This window comes from Tyto alba, unplaced genomic scaffold (assembly GCF_018691265.1).
Source record: "Tyto alba isolate M040663 unplaced genomic scaffold, T.alba_DEE_v4.0 Super-Scaffold_20000042, whole genome shotgun sequence".
Lineage (NCBI taxonomy): Eukaryota > Metazoa > Chordata > Aves > Strigiformes > Tytonidae > Tyto > Tyto alba.
The window spans coordinates 3831862-3844727 of record NW_024881293.1 but is presented as its reverse complement, the minus strand read 5'-3'; the positions used below and the strand labels follow the sequence as shown (position 1 = coordinate 3844727).

The 12866-nt window shown below is 44.6% G+C and overlaps 1 protein-coding gene across 4 annotated transcripts; it reads left to right on the top strand.

Annotated features, from left to right (window-relative positions):
• The first annotated feature begins 5768 nt into the window (after positions 1 to 5768).
• Positions 5769 to 11943, top strand: LOC104359359 (TAR DNA binding protein). Of its 4 annotated transcripts, XR_004409238.2 has the most exons (7): positions 5974 to 6097; positions 6519 to 6771; positions 7540 to 7703; positions 8593 to 8733; positions 9466 to 9636; positions 10019 to 10606; positions 11099 to 11943. XR_004409238.2 is itself a non-coding variant. In XM_033007631.2 (6 exons), exons 2-6 carry the CDS (start codon positions 6534 to 6536, stop codon positions 10547 to 10549), a joined length of 1245 nt encoding a protein of 414 aa, XP_032863522.1. In that variant the 5' UTR covers positions 5769 to 5855; positions 6519 to 6533; the 3' UTR covers positions 10550 to 11943. The 4 variants fall into 4 exon arrangements, 3 of the variants coding, with proteins under 3 accessions (XP_032863522.1, XP_032863521.1, XP_032863523.1); XM_033007631.2 differs by lacking the exon at positions 5974 to 6097 and adding an exon at positions 5769 to 5855 and having other exon boundaries at positions 10019 to 11943; XM_033007630.2 differs by having other exon boundaries at positions 10019 to 11943.
• Positions 11944 to 12866: the final 923 nt, after the last annotated feature.

Sequence of the window (12866 nt, the reverse complement as noted above, 5' to 3'; positions counted from 1 at the left end):
CACAGATACTGGGGGAGGGAATGCAGAAATATAGCTAAGACTGGAAATTTGGGTGGGCCTCAATTTATGGTGGACAGCCAAAGAACAAATGTCTGATGTCACAGTAAATCATTTATATTGCAAATGATTTAAAATAATGAAAACCCATATGCATTAAATTTTGCCCTGTACATCCATTTGACATATTTTAAGTAGACAAAAGATAGATTTTACATAAATCTTCAGTAAATGTACTTTGAAAAAAATATCATCAGGCAGTAAAGCCTAACCATTTTAAAAACAGTCTTTGTCTTACACTTGAGCTCCTGCTTCAGTGTCCATCATTCAAAACCAGCAAAAAACTACCCAGACTGTCTGCCCACTCCTTGAAAGAAAAGAAAAACAAACAAAACACCACACACACTGTGTGTCTATTTCCAACCTCCAGAGTAAATACTGATGTTTATATTCAATATTTAGGATTTGTCACACACCAACACTTATAATTTTGTAGTCTTGAACCTAGCTCTCCAGCACAGTTCCCAGTGTGGATTTTGTCCTTTGGTTTATGACAACCTGTGCTGATGGAAGTTCATGCTCTGCTGTGCTGGGAGTCACTACACCATCTAGCAAAAGAAGTCTGAATCCCAGCTCCAGTACACTGTAAGAGGCTACAAACTCCTCTGGAAGATGCCTGGCACATCTTCACCAAGAACTTAGCTCTGGGAACTGACTTGATACCTCTGAGAATCACAGGCAGAAATTCTTCCCAGGCTCTACTGTGGATGGTCCAGAAAGGCAAGGGAGGTGACTTGCAGATGGTTTGATGGGACTCTGCCAAACAAAACAGAATTAAGTTAATTTTGCATTCTCTGTGTACAAGATGCAAACATTTAACAGTTCCCACAGGTACCAATCAAACAAGCAGGTGGAGATATCCGATACTAGGCCACGTGCTTTCAACCCTGGTTCACAACTCAGAAAGAAAGGTAACAGTCAGCATCCAACTGCCAGCAGCAGCTATGGAGCTCAGAGGGGCCTTTTATCACCACTGTTGGGTTTCCAATTACTACGTAACATTTTTAGTTCCTAACAGAGCTCCCACCCAGGCCAATCCTTTTGTATGATGGGGCTGGGTTTGCTGAGTAGCAGCCAGGACACTACTGCACTTGGATGGCTGACCCCAGCTATTTCAAAGACATACTCTCTCATCAGCCTAACTTTCAGATAAGTTAATTGCCTATTCTGATTGTTTCTTGTCCCACTAGCACTCAGTATCAGTCTGGTGGTAAAACAAGTACCAGCAGCAACTCTTTGTACTGTCAGTTAGGGAATATGGCCAAAGTTTTTTTTCAAAACAGCTACTAGGGCTGAAAAGACCCAAACTGACAGGCACTGAATCCTTCCAGGTCTTTATAAGAGTCAAGCATGTAAAAAAATCTGACTTTGATTGTGTGTGCTGAGAGACTAAAAAACACATCAGCTGTTCTAATCAGTTTTTGAAGAGTTAAGTAAATAAGGACATGAACCAAAAGGAATGCGGAAACTCTGCTCCTTCAAGAAACAGGACTAAGCCATCTCAGTTGGCTTAAAAATGAGGTAATTGAGATCATGGCTTTATAGGATCATGGGAAAATTACCTGAAATATTTCAGGTACTATAATGAAATCTTAGATGCTGTTTCAACTAAGGTGATTAGGAGTGTTACTGTGAGAACCATGGGCTAAGTGATCTTTCCATGTACTTTACATGGGTAGAAGCTGCTTATTTTGTTTAATGGAAGCTTTTCTCTAGTAGTTGTTTCTGGACTGCTGGGTATTAGTAAATTTTTATGTTGATAACTTGCTTCTTTACGTAAAGTTCTATTTATGGTAGGTATTTCTGGGAAGGGGAAGAAGTAATTATTGTTAGTGTCCCTGTGGTTGTGGTAAAAGCTCCTTCAAATAAAAAGGGAAAAAAGTACTAAAAAATACTACTTTTATTGTGTGTGAATGGATTTTCAGTTGTAGCTAGGAAAAAAGAAATACTACTGATCTTGTTTCTTTGAGGGAACAGTGCCTCCTTTTCTATGATATAGCATCTGTTTAATTAAAGGCTTAAATGGCTTTAAATTATGAAGAGAAATAAATAAACTGCTCCTTCAGGCAACTGCATTCAAGGTGGACTTTATTTGGTGCACGTGGTAGAGAAGATTGTGCTTAGGTATGAAAGCGTAGGGTAAGGCTGATCAAAGGGATGCAGACTACTTAAGGGCACAGTCCTAAGAATACAGAGATAATGTTTTCTGCAGAGAACGTTCTTTCATGTCCAGAGAGGGGAACTGTTTTCACCCCCTTTACACACAGAATAAAGCAGGAGAAACTTGCTGTTGAAAAAAGAAAGACTTCTACTGAGTAAGAGTGAGAGGTAGGATTTATTAACTATTGGCAAAACTAGGCCAGATTCAGACCACGCTGACATGCCATCATTCATTAAATCCCCCTGCTTTTTACTGCTCTATGATTAGAAATACGCCCAAGCACTCCATGGTTTTCAGTACCCGCAGTTGTGTGGGGTTTTTTTATCATGAGGTTATATTTGGATGCCCATTGATGCTGTTTTTCTTCCCAAGTGCTTTTGGGAGGGTGAACAGCTGATCATTACACTGAGTTCGCTTGTACCCATGAGCACACTTAACCTAGAGCAGCAAATAGTTATTGTATTGCATTTGCTTTGTGCCTGTGGGCACACTTAAGTCAATATACATGATGGCTAGTACCACAGTATTGCATTTGTCTACACCCATGGGCACTCCGAATTGCCAGTGTGAGGGAATTGGTGAATTAACTAGCTGTATGCTCACTGGTGTAGTTACTTCAAGAGCAATACTACTGTTAATTGCTTAACTTGAATCTAATCATAATGCAAAACAACAGAAGGAAAGCACTGCAAGATTCCCAGTTCTTACAGAAAATGGATAGTAACATTTGTTTAATTCCAAGTTTGTTTGTTGCCAAAACCAAGAGGAATGAGCTCTTGGGGCAGAAGTCTCTGTTGTGAATAATTGCCCTTTTTTCCCTGTCTGTTTTACAGCCAGCAAGCTGCATTGAGCTCATTGCTCTTTCCAAGCTTTTACCTGCATGAAATCTAGTTCAGAGTTGATGCTTACTCTACTCATTAGTGAAATTACCACCAGATGCTTCGTTAGATAGAGGTCACTCTGGCTGAATGCCATGACAACCTCTTCAAATAGTGTGATTGCTAAACTATAGCTTTGACTCAAAATGGTGCAGTAGGTAATGTTGACATGCTGCAATTACCACTCAGTCCTCACAGCATGTTCAAACACCACTGACTACCTCAGTGCTGACTTGGCAACACTAGAACTGGATTTGGGATGTATATTGTGGATGACTCGAAAATGTAGGAATTTCAGGAGAACGCCTACATGGAGCATTAGCTTATCTCATTAGCCTGTGTCTAGTCAGGTCCTCTCAGAACTCTCTTGGAAAATGGTAATTAAATGATAAGGCTGAGTCTAAAGTTACATGGGCATAGATGGGCTAGGTTTCAGCGGTGCTGGGAGCCAATTTTTGCAGCTGAAGAAATCTTAAGTGGGAGTCTTAAATACACAGCAGAAGACATTAATGCAAGGGACTGGATTAGCCTTTCCTGCAGTAGGGTCATCTTTCCTTACTAATAAGACTGATTTTTACTTCTTTTGAGGAGACTGGTACAAGAAAGGTCAAGCTAGATGGGCACAGGGAACAAAGCCCACATGTGGACTGGATAAGTATCACAAAGGAATAGATGAGGAGAAAGAAGGGGGAAGAAGGTGGTAGAATTATTTTCCTTTATAATACCATGGTACAGTCCACTGGTTAAGTCACAGAGCTGAGTGGGTTAGAGACAGCTCACAGTGCACTTCTTTTCTCTGTGATGATGGCAGGCAGGACTACACAGCTCTGCTAATGACAACCCTGTGTGGCTTCCTGTTCATATATATCTTGTAATGAAAAGTGATTGTGTTACAGATGTCTCTGGTGTGACTTGCAACTAATGTGACTGTGATTGATGGACCAGATAAACTTGTTATTAAAGTATCAGAATAAAATAACGGAGATGTAGAATGGCAATTATCCAAATGATTGATTGAAACTGTAGAACAGTTACTAATTTATAGTTTTATAGTATTATCACTGCAAAGTAAAATAAATCGGAAGCATTTATCTAGGGGGTTATGTTACAAAAAGCAGGTGATTAACCTTATAAAAGGAACCAGACCAGATGGAAAATACCCTGTTCCTGCCACCATTGTTTTTCTCCTCCATATGGTTCTTTTGCACACAGGCTTGGGTCAACTATGTGAGCAGAGAAGGCTCGGCACGGTAGCCTAGCTAGCAATCCTTCCTGTGACTGAAGCTTAGGAAAACATGTAGATGGACTCTTCCGTGTTTTTTTTTTTTTAACGTCAAAGAAGTAGCAGCATGAACATGCGTGTTCCTCAGCCATAATGGCTTTGGAGTTCAGAAGTTTGTAATACTGTAAAATGACATATAACCATTAAGTCTGTCCACTAAATTGGGTCTAGAAAGGAATAAGCCATGTTATAGCAAACTCTTGAAGTATTAGAGGATAGGGCTAGAACTACTAGGGTTTTTTAACTTCTAGCAGTCCAACAAGATTGTTTTATACAGAGCAGGGCAGTTGAAGGGGAAAGAGGCAAAAAAACCTGCCAAACATCTGGAAGAATTAATGAAGACTTCAGTTCTGAGTGATGAACCAGTTGTTGGGGAAGAGGGGGAGGGTGTCAGACACTAAATACGATATACAGAATTGGGCTGCCATGAAACCGTCTGCATTAGTCAGCCTGGTTAATCTCGTTCTTCCCAAGATCTTCGGGGAATGCCTGCAGGGGAGCTGCATGTCGGATCAACCCTTCCTACCGAGCGGAGAACGATGCTTTTCAAGTGGCAACACGCCTCAGCCCGTACCGCTCATTCGTGTGTTTTGGCAAGAGGGTTTGCCCCTGCAACGTTACAGAGAACCTTAAATGCGGGCGCTTCCCAGCTGATGCTCAGATACTGCAACGACCCCCACACTCGGCACCTCTCACACGATCACGTTCTGGGGGAAAGTGATCTTAAAAGTGCGTTCGGTGTCTCCTCCTGCCCAACTGAAGGAGCTCCCGGTACACCTAAGATTTCATTCCCGGCAGACTTCTCTCTAGCGAGGGAGACCCCTCATCTTCCCTGAACAAACCGCTTCATTGGCTAGGACTTGTTAGAAAGAGTGCGGGGCTTTTGATGGTTTAATTGCTTTTAACCTTAAGAGGTTTTTTTAGCCACAAATTAAGTGCGCTCATTCCTGTCTTCCTGGTAGTGGAGATGGGAGGAGGAGGGATCGCCGCCCTTCGCTAAGGCTTTTTTTGCACACCGGGCAGGCTCCGCTTCCCGCCCCTCTTCCTCCGCAGATCCCGTGTCAGGGGGTTCCCGGCACTGGGCTCCACGCTCACGCGTGGGGGGGTCCCTTACAAACCACTGCGTTTACCTGGAGCGACGGCCGCTACCGGCAAAGCGGGTCCTCGCACCGCCAGGCTGGCGCTGCCGAGCCCTGCCTCAGGCTGTGCCGCTCGGGGCCGGCCCGGGCCGCGGTGCAGATTTGGGGCTCTACCGTTACCACCGCCACCTCGGGGGAGTCCCCACCCCCCCACCTCCCGCCCGGAGCACTGGGGCCGCCCCGCCACCGCCCCTTCCCAGCAGCTCCCGCGCTCTCGGCGCGCTTCGCGCAGGCGCGGGCAGGGGCCGCACCACCGGCCCCGTCTCTTGGGGGGAGCAGGAGAAGGAGCGGTCCCTTGGTCGGCTGCCGCCGCTGCCATCCCGGGCACGCGGCCTAAGGTCTCGGCTGGGCGCGGCACACGCGTTGGCGGTTCACGGTCGGGGCCCGCCGTACCCCCGGCTGCCAGGCGCGCTCCGCCGCCACCCCTCCCCGCTGCTGGGAATGGTTCGCCCCGAGGCCCGGCCCGGCCTCTGAGGGGGGCCGTGGCCGCCATTTTGTGCGGCGCCAGCGGAGGGCAGCGGGCCGGGAGGCGGCGGAGGCGGTGAGGGTCTCTCCGAGACGCCGCTCCCTTTCCTGGCCGGTGAGCGGGGCGCGGCGGGAGCGCTCGGGGCCCCCCCGGGCCGAGGCCGCCGGCGGTGCGTGCTGCGGGGGGTTGCGCTGCGCCCGGAGGCTTGGGCGGGCCCTGGCAGGCGGTGAGGCCGAGGGGGGCTGTTCCTCCCGGCCCCGCTGTGGGAGGTTGCGGCGACCCTCGGAGGTTCCTCAGTGCCTCAGGGAACTGTCGCAGTCCGTCCCTCCGCAGGCTCCGGGACGGGAGTTGGTCCGCGTGTCTGTCGGTACGGCAGGGCCCCAGGCTCCAACGTCAATGAATGACGCGTTTCGGTGTACCGGGTTGTGTAATAAATACAGATGGGCTTATGCCCTCAGGCTAGAAAGATGAGAACCAAATCAAGGGAAACAAGGCGATTGCTTACGGCTGCTTTCCCCCCTCTCCTGTACTTCAGTAACTTCCAGCAAAGATGTCGGAGTATATCCGGGTGACGGAGGATGAGAACGATGAGCCCATTGAGATCCCCTCGGAGGACGATGGCACCGTGCTGCTGTCCACCGTGACAGCCCAGTTCCCCGGCGCGTGTGGGCTGCGCTACAGGAACCCGGTGTCGCAGTGCATGAGGGGGGTCCGGCTGGTGGAAGGCATTCTGCATGCGCCGGAAGCCGGATGGGGAAACCTGGTCTATGTTGTTAATTATCCCAAAGGTTTGTCTTCGTTCCTGCGGCTGTTTTGTACAAGCTTGCTTTTTTTAGTCAGGATGTCCATGTGAGTCACTGCTAATTTAACACGGCAGCAATATCAGTGTTGAACTCTGATTTACAGTTGTTCAGCAATGTTCCATGTATATCTGTCCTGCAGAGCAGATTTTATCCCACTGAGTTGTTCGGATGTGTACTAAGATTTTTAACTCTATAACCATACAAGAACTTTAATGACAAAGTCTTGCATTATCCTTGGAGTGTTCACGGCCTTATGTAGACCTTTGAAGACTGTGGTGTAGTGAGATCTGTGTGTACTCACAGATGCTTCTTCTCAAGCGCATGGTTTGGTCAGAGATACCATTTAGTTATGCTCACGAAAAGAGCCTGTCCACCAGGCAGGGGGCTGGGGGGGGGCTGGGGAAGGGGGAAAGAGGGAAGTAAATTGATCATTAAACATTCTTGTTTAAAATGCCTGTCTTCTCCACATTCTTAAAGGACTGTGAATGTCATCAGATAATACTTTACTAAACTAACGCAGAACTAACTTGGTCAAATTGCATTTTGGAGGAGTAAAGTGTAGACTGTTTTTCTCGCTTTATACTTGTAGGCAGTTGGATATATATTATAATAGGCTCCCAGCAGCCAGCACGTGTCTTTTGTAGTCTGTGCTTTTTCTTATCGTAGTCTATGATACTATACCATGCAGTTCATAACCAGTGGAAGCAGTTTCCGGAGTTGAGGATGATGTCTAATGTACTTTTTTATATTCAGATAATAAGAGAAAAATGGATGAAACAGATGCATCATCAGCTGTAAAAGTGAAACGAGCAGTACAGAAGACTTCGGATTTAATAGTCTTGGGTCTTCCCTGGAAAACCACTGAACAAGACTTAAAGGAATATTTCAGTACATTTGGAGAAGTTCTGATGGTGCAGGTAAAATCCTTTTGCAGATCAAATAAGGAGGGACATTAGGTAGAAAACAGTGTCCTGACGAAGCCAGTAGAAACAGAGCCGTCAAAACTCAGAGCAGATCCGAAGCTGTGTGTTTTCCTTGGTTGCATTTTGTAGCTGCAGGCGTGTGTAGGTACAGGTAGCCAGGAATATTTGGGAGTTCTGCATAATTCATGCAGATCAGTTTAATGGGTGCAGTGTTTTTAAGAGCTTTTAAATTTGTATTACTGTTATTATTTGGTGCAGCTAAGTATGTGTATGCTGATATGCATGTGTGTGTTAAGGAATTAGGGATTGCTGCATTGTGAGTGTTTACAAGACTGACACTCTCAAACAGAGCTTCACTCAATTCCGTCACTAACAGCACGCCTCCCAGCAGCGGTTGCTCCTGTAGCATCACCACCGACACTGGGCGGTCGGTCTGGGACCGTGGTGGCCTCGGCTGCCAGGCTGGGCTGGCCAAGCCCGAGGGCTCCTTGACAGCAGAGCTCAGAAGACAAACCTGCTTCGGTTTTCTTCTGTCTTTGTGCATCGTGTTTTATCTCCCAGAAGGGGGATCTGGCCTGAGCCTCGTACACTTGTCCCTTATCTTTTATCGCTCACGTGCCTCCTGTGTGCAGCTACACATTTGCCCCTTCGGTGGTCACACTGCTTATGTGGCTGAGCAGGCTGTGCCACCACAATATTACAAAATATTTCTATCCCATTTTTGGTTATGCTTGGGCTTAAGGCAAGCTAGTAATTTTAAATCATGGGTGTCACGGGCCCCTGCTTTGACTATATAATATTATGGTAATTTTTGTAAGAAAAGGTAGGCATATTGAGCGAGATAATGAAAACTTCTTACAAGTCCGCTTTTTTTGTGTCTTAGGTTAAGAAGGATATTAAAACTGGCCACTCAAAAGGTTTTGGTTTTGTTCGGTTTACGGATTATGAAACCCAGGTGAAAGTAATGTCTCAGCGGCACATGATAGATGGAAGATGGTGTGACTGTAAACTTCCCAATTCTAAGGTACTTTGGTATTTATTGCTAGTTTTATTTTTACCAAACACTTGAAGTGCACTTCTTTAGCAACTCTGTTAGGTGACCAGATGAAGAGAGTAATCATCCACTCTTGCGTGTGGCTTTTCAGTTTGTGAATAGACAGGACAAGTGAGAGCAAGGAAGGAAAATGGGGAGGAGGTGGATGAGCAGGAAGGGAACAAGAAGTGTTGGGAAAATAGCTAGTTAGGTGGGGGAATTAAGTACAGATGGAAGTCTAAAAAGAATGTGTCTTCATGTCCAGCAGTACCTGCTTGACTTGTCTGCCGCATGAATAAATGGAGAATAAAGCAGACAGAATAACTAACCTAGGGAAGATCAGAATGAGTCTTTGTATGAATTCAAAACTGAACCTGTAGCTTCTGTCTGTGCATTTCCCATGTGTCTATATGCAGCTATTAGGGGGGAAAAAAAAAAAAAGCATCTTTCTGCAGTGGCCTTGTCACTGTTCTTATGTATTGCTCCCATCTGCCTTTCCTTGTGATTCTCCTCCATCTGTACAAAGGGGCAGGCATGTTCTCTGAACAGAACCTTGTTTTTTCTTTTTTTTTTTTAAGTCTTTGACTTGCAGTCCCAAACTTGATCTTCGGTCCTCAGAACAGGCTAGATTAAAGGGGGCCTTTATCGTAATGTGACTTGGTGCTCAAGGATAGTTGTAAATTTTTTCATTTTTTCTTTTTTTTCCTCTTCAATTCTCTTCAGCAAAGTCCTGACGAACCTTTGCGTAGCAGAAAAGTGTTTGTTGGGCGCTGCACTGAGGACATGACAGCAGATGAACTCCAGCAGTTCTTTGCCCAGTACGGAGAAGTGGTAGATGTCTTCATTCCTAAACCCTTCCGAGCTTTTGCTTTTGTTACATTTGCAGATGATCAGGTACATCTTAAAATATTTTAACTTCCTATTTAGACAGCCTACGTTTCAGTAGTTTGATAAACGGTTATTTCTGGAACTAATGTGGAACGCTTACTTGTCCACCATCTTGAGAATTCCAGTGGTATTAGCTTGCTGTGATTTATTGAACTGTCTAGGGTTACACTTTTCAGATGCTGTTGTACAGATGGGTTTTTATACTGCGGTTAAGTGTAGTAGTGAATGTGAAGATAAAATACTCTGAATTGGATTAAGTGTATGCATATGCTTCCTTTGCAGGTTAAATATCTGCTCAGAATCATGTGGGATTTTTTTTGTCTTGTACTACTAACATTTAAAAAACAGAAGTCTAACATACATTTAATCACTCCCTTATTTCTTATAGGTTGCCCAATCTCTTTGTGGAGAGGACTTGATCATTAAAGGAATCAGCGTACATATATCCAATGCTGAACCTAAGCACAATAGCAATAGACAGTTAGAGAGAGGTGGAAGATTTGGTGGTAACCCGGGAGGCTTTGGGAATCAAGGAGGGTTTGGCAACAGCAGAGGAGGTGGGGGAGGTCTGGGTAACAACCAGGGCAGTAACATGGGTGGAGGTATGAACTTCGGAGCCTTTAGCATCAACCCCGCCATGATGGCGGCAGCGCAGGCGGCCCTGCAGAGCAGCTGGGGGATGATGGGCATGCTGGCTAGTCAGCAGAACCAGTCGGGGCCGTCAGGAAACAACCAGCCTCAAGGCAACATGCAGCGGGAGCAGAACCAGGGCTTTAGCTCAGGAAATAACTCCTACGGTGGCTCCAACTCGGGGGCAGCCATAGGCTGGGGTTCGGCCTCGAACGCGGGCTCCAGCAGTGGGTTTAACGGAGGCTTTGGTTCAAGCATGGATTCCAAATCGTCAGGCTGGGGAATGTAGACGCAGTGGGCTCTGATACTGACTCTATGGTGGGAAATCAAATTTTTCTAACTCATGGTAAGTATACTGTAAATTACATATATACTAAAATTTTCCAAATCAGTTTGTTCAGTGTGCAGTATATTCAGCAGTATTTTTGACATTTTTCTTTTTTTAAAAAAAAAAAAAAAAAAAAAGAAAAGAAAAAAGAAAGGTAAAAGGAATTTTCTAAGTTTTGTTACATATCTTGTTGGAATACTGAATGTTTGGAAGTGGACTGCTGTTTGCCCGATAGGTGAACTAACACTACAAGCGATAGGAAAGGTTTCTCCTGTAATACTTTATCCCTTGTTTCCTGGCTACCTGAATTCTTTGCATGTTCAAAATGGAAACCATTGGTCAGAAACAGCATTCTCTCCCTCTTGTTTTTAATTTGATCCCACCATAAGACTCTCCAAGCGCCCCAGTTGGAGAACACAGTGTCGTTTTTGTTTTGTTTGTGTTTTTTTTTTAACACTGTCTCCCCTCCATACTAAAGTACGATATGAAGGCTTCATTTAATCTCCGCAGTTCATCTCATTTCAAATGTGTATGGAAGAAGCACTTCATTGAAAGCAGTGCTGTAAATATTCTGCCTTAGGAATACTTCTGTCTACATGCTTTCTCATCCAAGAATACTTCATCACACCGCACATGCTGCGTCTTAGACGGTGGGTGTTCCATTTTTATCCGCTACTCTTTATTTCATGGAGTCGTATCAACGCTATGAACGCAAGGCTGTGAGATGGAACCAGAAGGCTGTTTGAACTTTTGAAACCTTGTGTGGGATTGATGGTGGTGCCGAGGCATGAGAGGGCTGGTATGTGCGAGATAAAGGAGAGAGCGCATGCAGAGACCTGGTGGTGCATTATGGGATTTTATTTTACTTGGCGAGATGTCTCTCAATCCTGTGGCTTTGGTGAGAGAGTGTGCGGAGAGCAATGATAGCAAATAAAGTACGAGTGTTTATTGCATTCAAAGGACATCCATATGTGGAAGACTTTAAGTGGGTTTTATACCTAGTTAATCAATTAGTTGAATGTGTTACGTGAAATGAATATTTGTATTTTTTTTCCCTTATGTCAACTGCTGTGAATGCTGTATGGTGTGTGTTTTTTTTTCTGTTAATGATCTGTAAGTGTGGTAATGTGAATTGAAGATGATGGGGTTTGTGATGAGAACATTGAGCTTGGGGTGTGCTTTGCAGTAGCTCTTGAAGCAGAGATCACTAGCGAGCTCAGTGTGCCTCCTCAGGGTGGAAGTTCCACTGTCTGTAAGATATCCATAAGAATGCTGTTTGCTGCAGTTTCGTGTTTGGATGCTTTTTATAAGATTTGTCACTGTAGGAAATTCTTAAATAAAACTGATTTAAGTAATATGTGTCTTTGTTTTGCAGCCCTGAATGCAAAGAATTCATAGCAGTTAATTAATTTTACCCTTTTGAGATGAACTTCTGTAAAGCTTTTTTGCAGTAATTCAGTTTGTTTCAGATAAGCATGCTCTAAAAGTTGACAAGTGAAATGGAGCCACCACTCATCATGTATCGATACCTGACACCCAACTTTAATCCACTGTATTTTTGCACTGTTCAGTGATACGTATATATCTAAAAACCAGTTCCCACACGCACCTAGAATGGTAAGCAGTTCCCTCCAGATTGCATCTGTACCAAGGAACGTTACTTACTTATCTTGTAGGAGTTGGGAGTTCCTCGTCAGAAGTGGGTTGGCAGAGACAAACGCTTCCTCTCCAGATGTATTTCTGTCCACAGCATCTCCCTGGGGGATGTATGTGTTTAACTTGGTTTTAGACCAGTCCTCTCATGGGCAGTAGGGTTCTGCAACCCTTCGAGCCCAGAAGAAAGATATAAACTCATGCTTAAAACTAGTCACAGGAGAGACTTTCCAGCTGATTGAAGCATTAGTGAATGTACATAGACTTTGATAGAAGGCTTAATCTGAAAACCTAAGTTTATTACAGGTGCAGAAGTGTCAGCTAAGAGGCAGCTTCTTACCAGAGCAGGATGTTTCAGCAGAAACTGGTGGAAGATTATTTCCACTGGCGGTAGGAGCTTGAGGAATTGTTTAATCCACTTGCATCTGAAAGCCACAGAAGTTTAATCCGTATTTTTTATACGCTGTACTACTAAGCTGTAGCTGTGGACATTCTGAATATGGATATTTACACAGCTTTTAACCTATTAACTTTTCAAGTTATGTCTGAGGCTTGTGACTAGGAAGACCATCTAAATAGTGGATAAAACTGCACTAGTGTTAGTTTGCCACTTGCAGTATTAAAA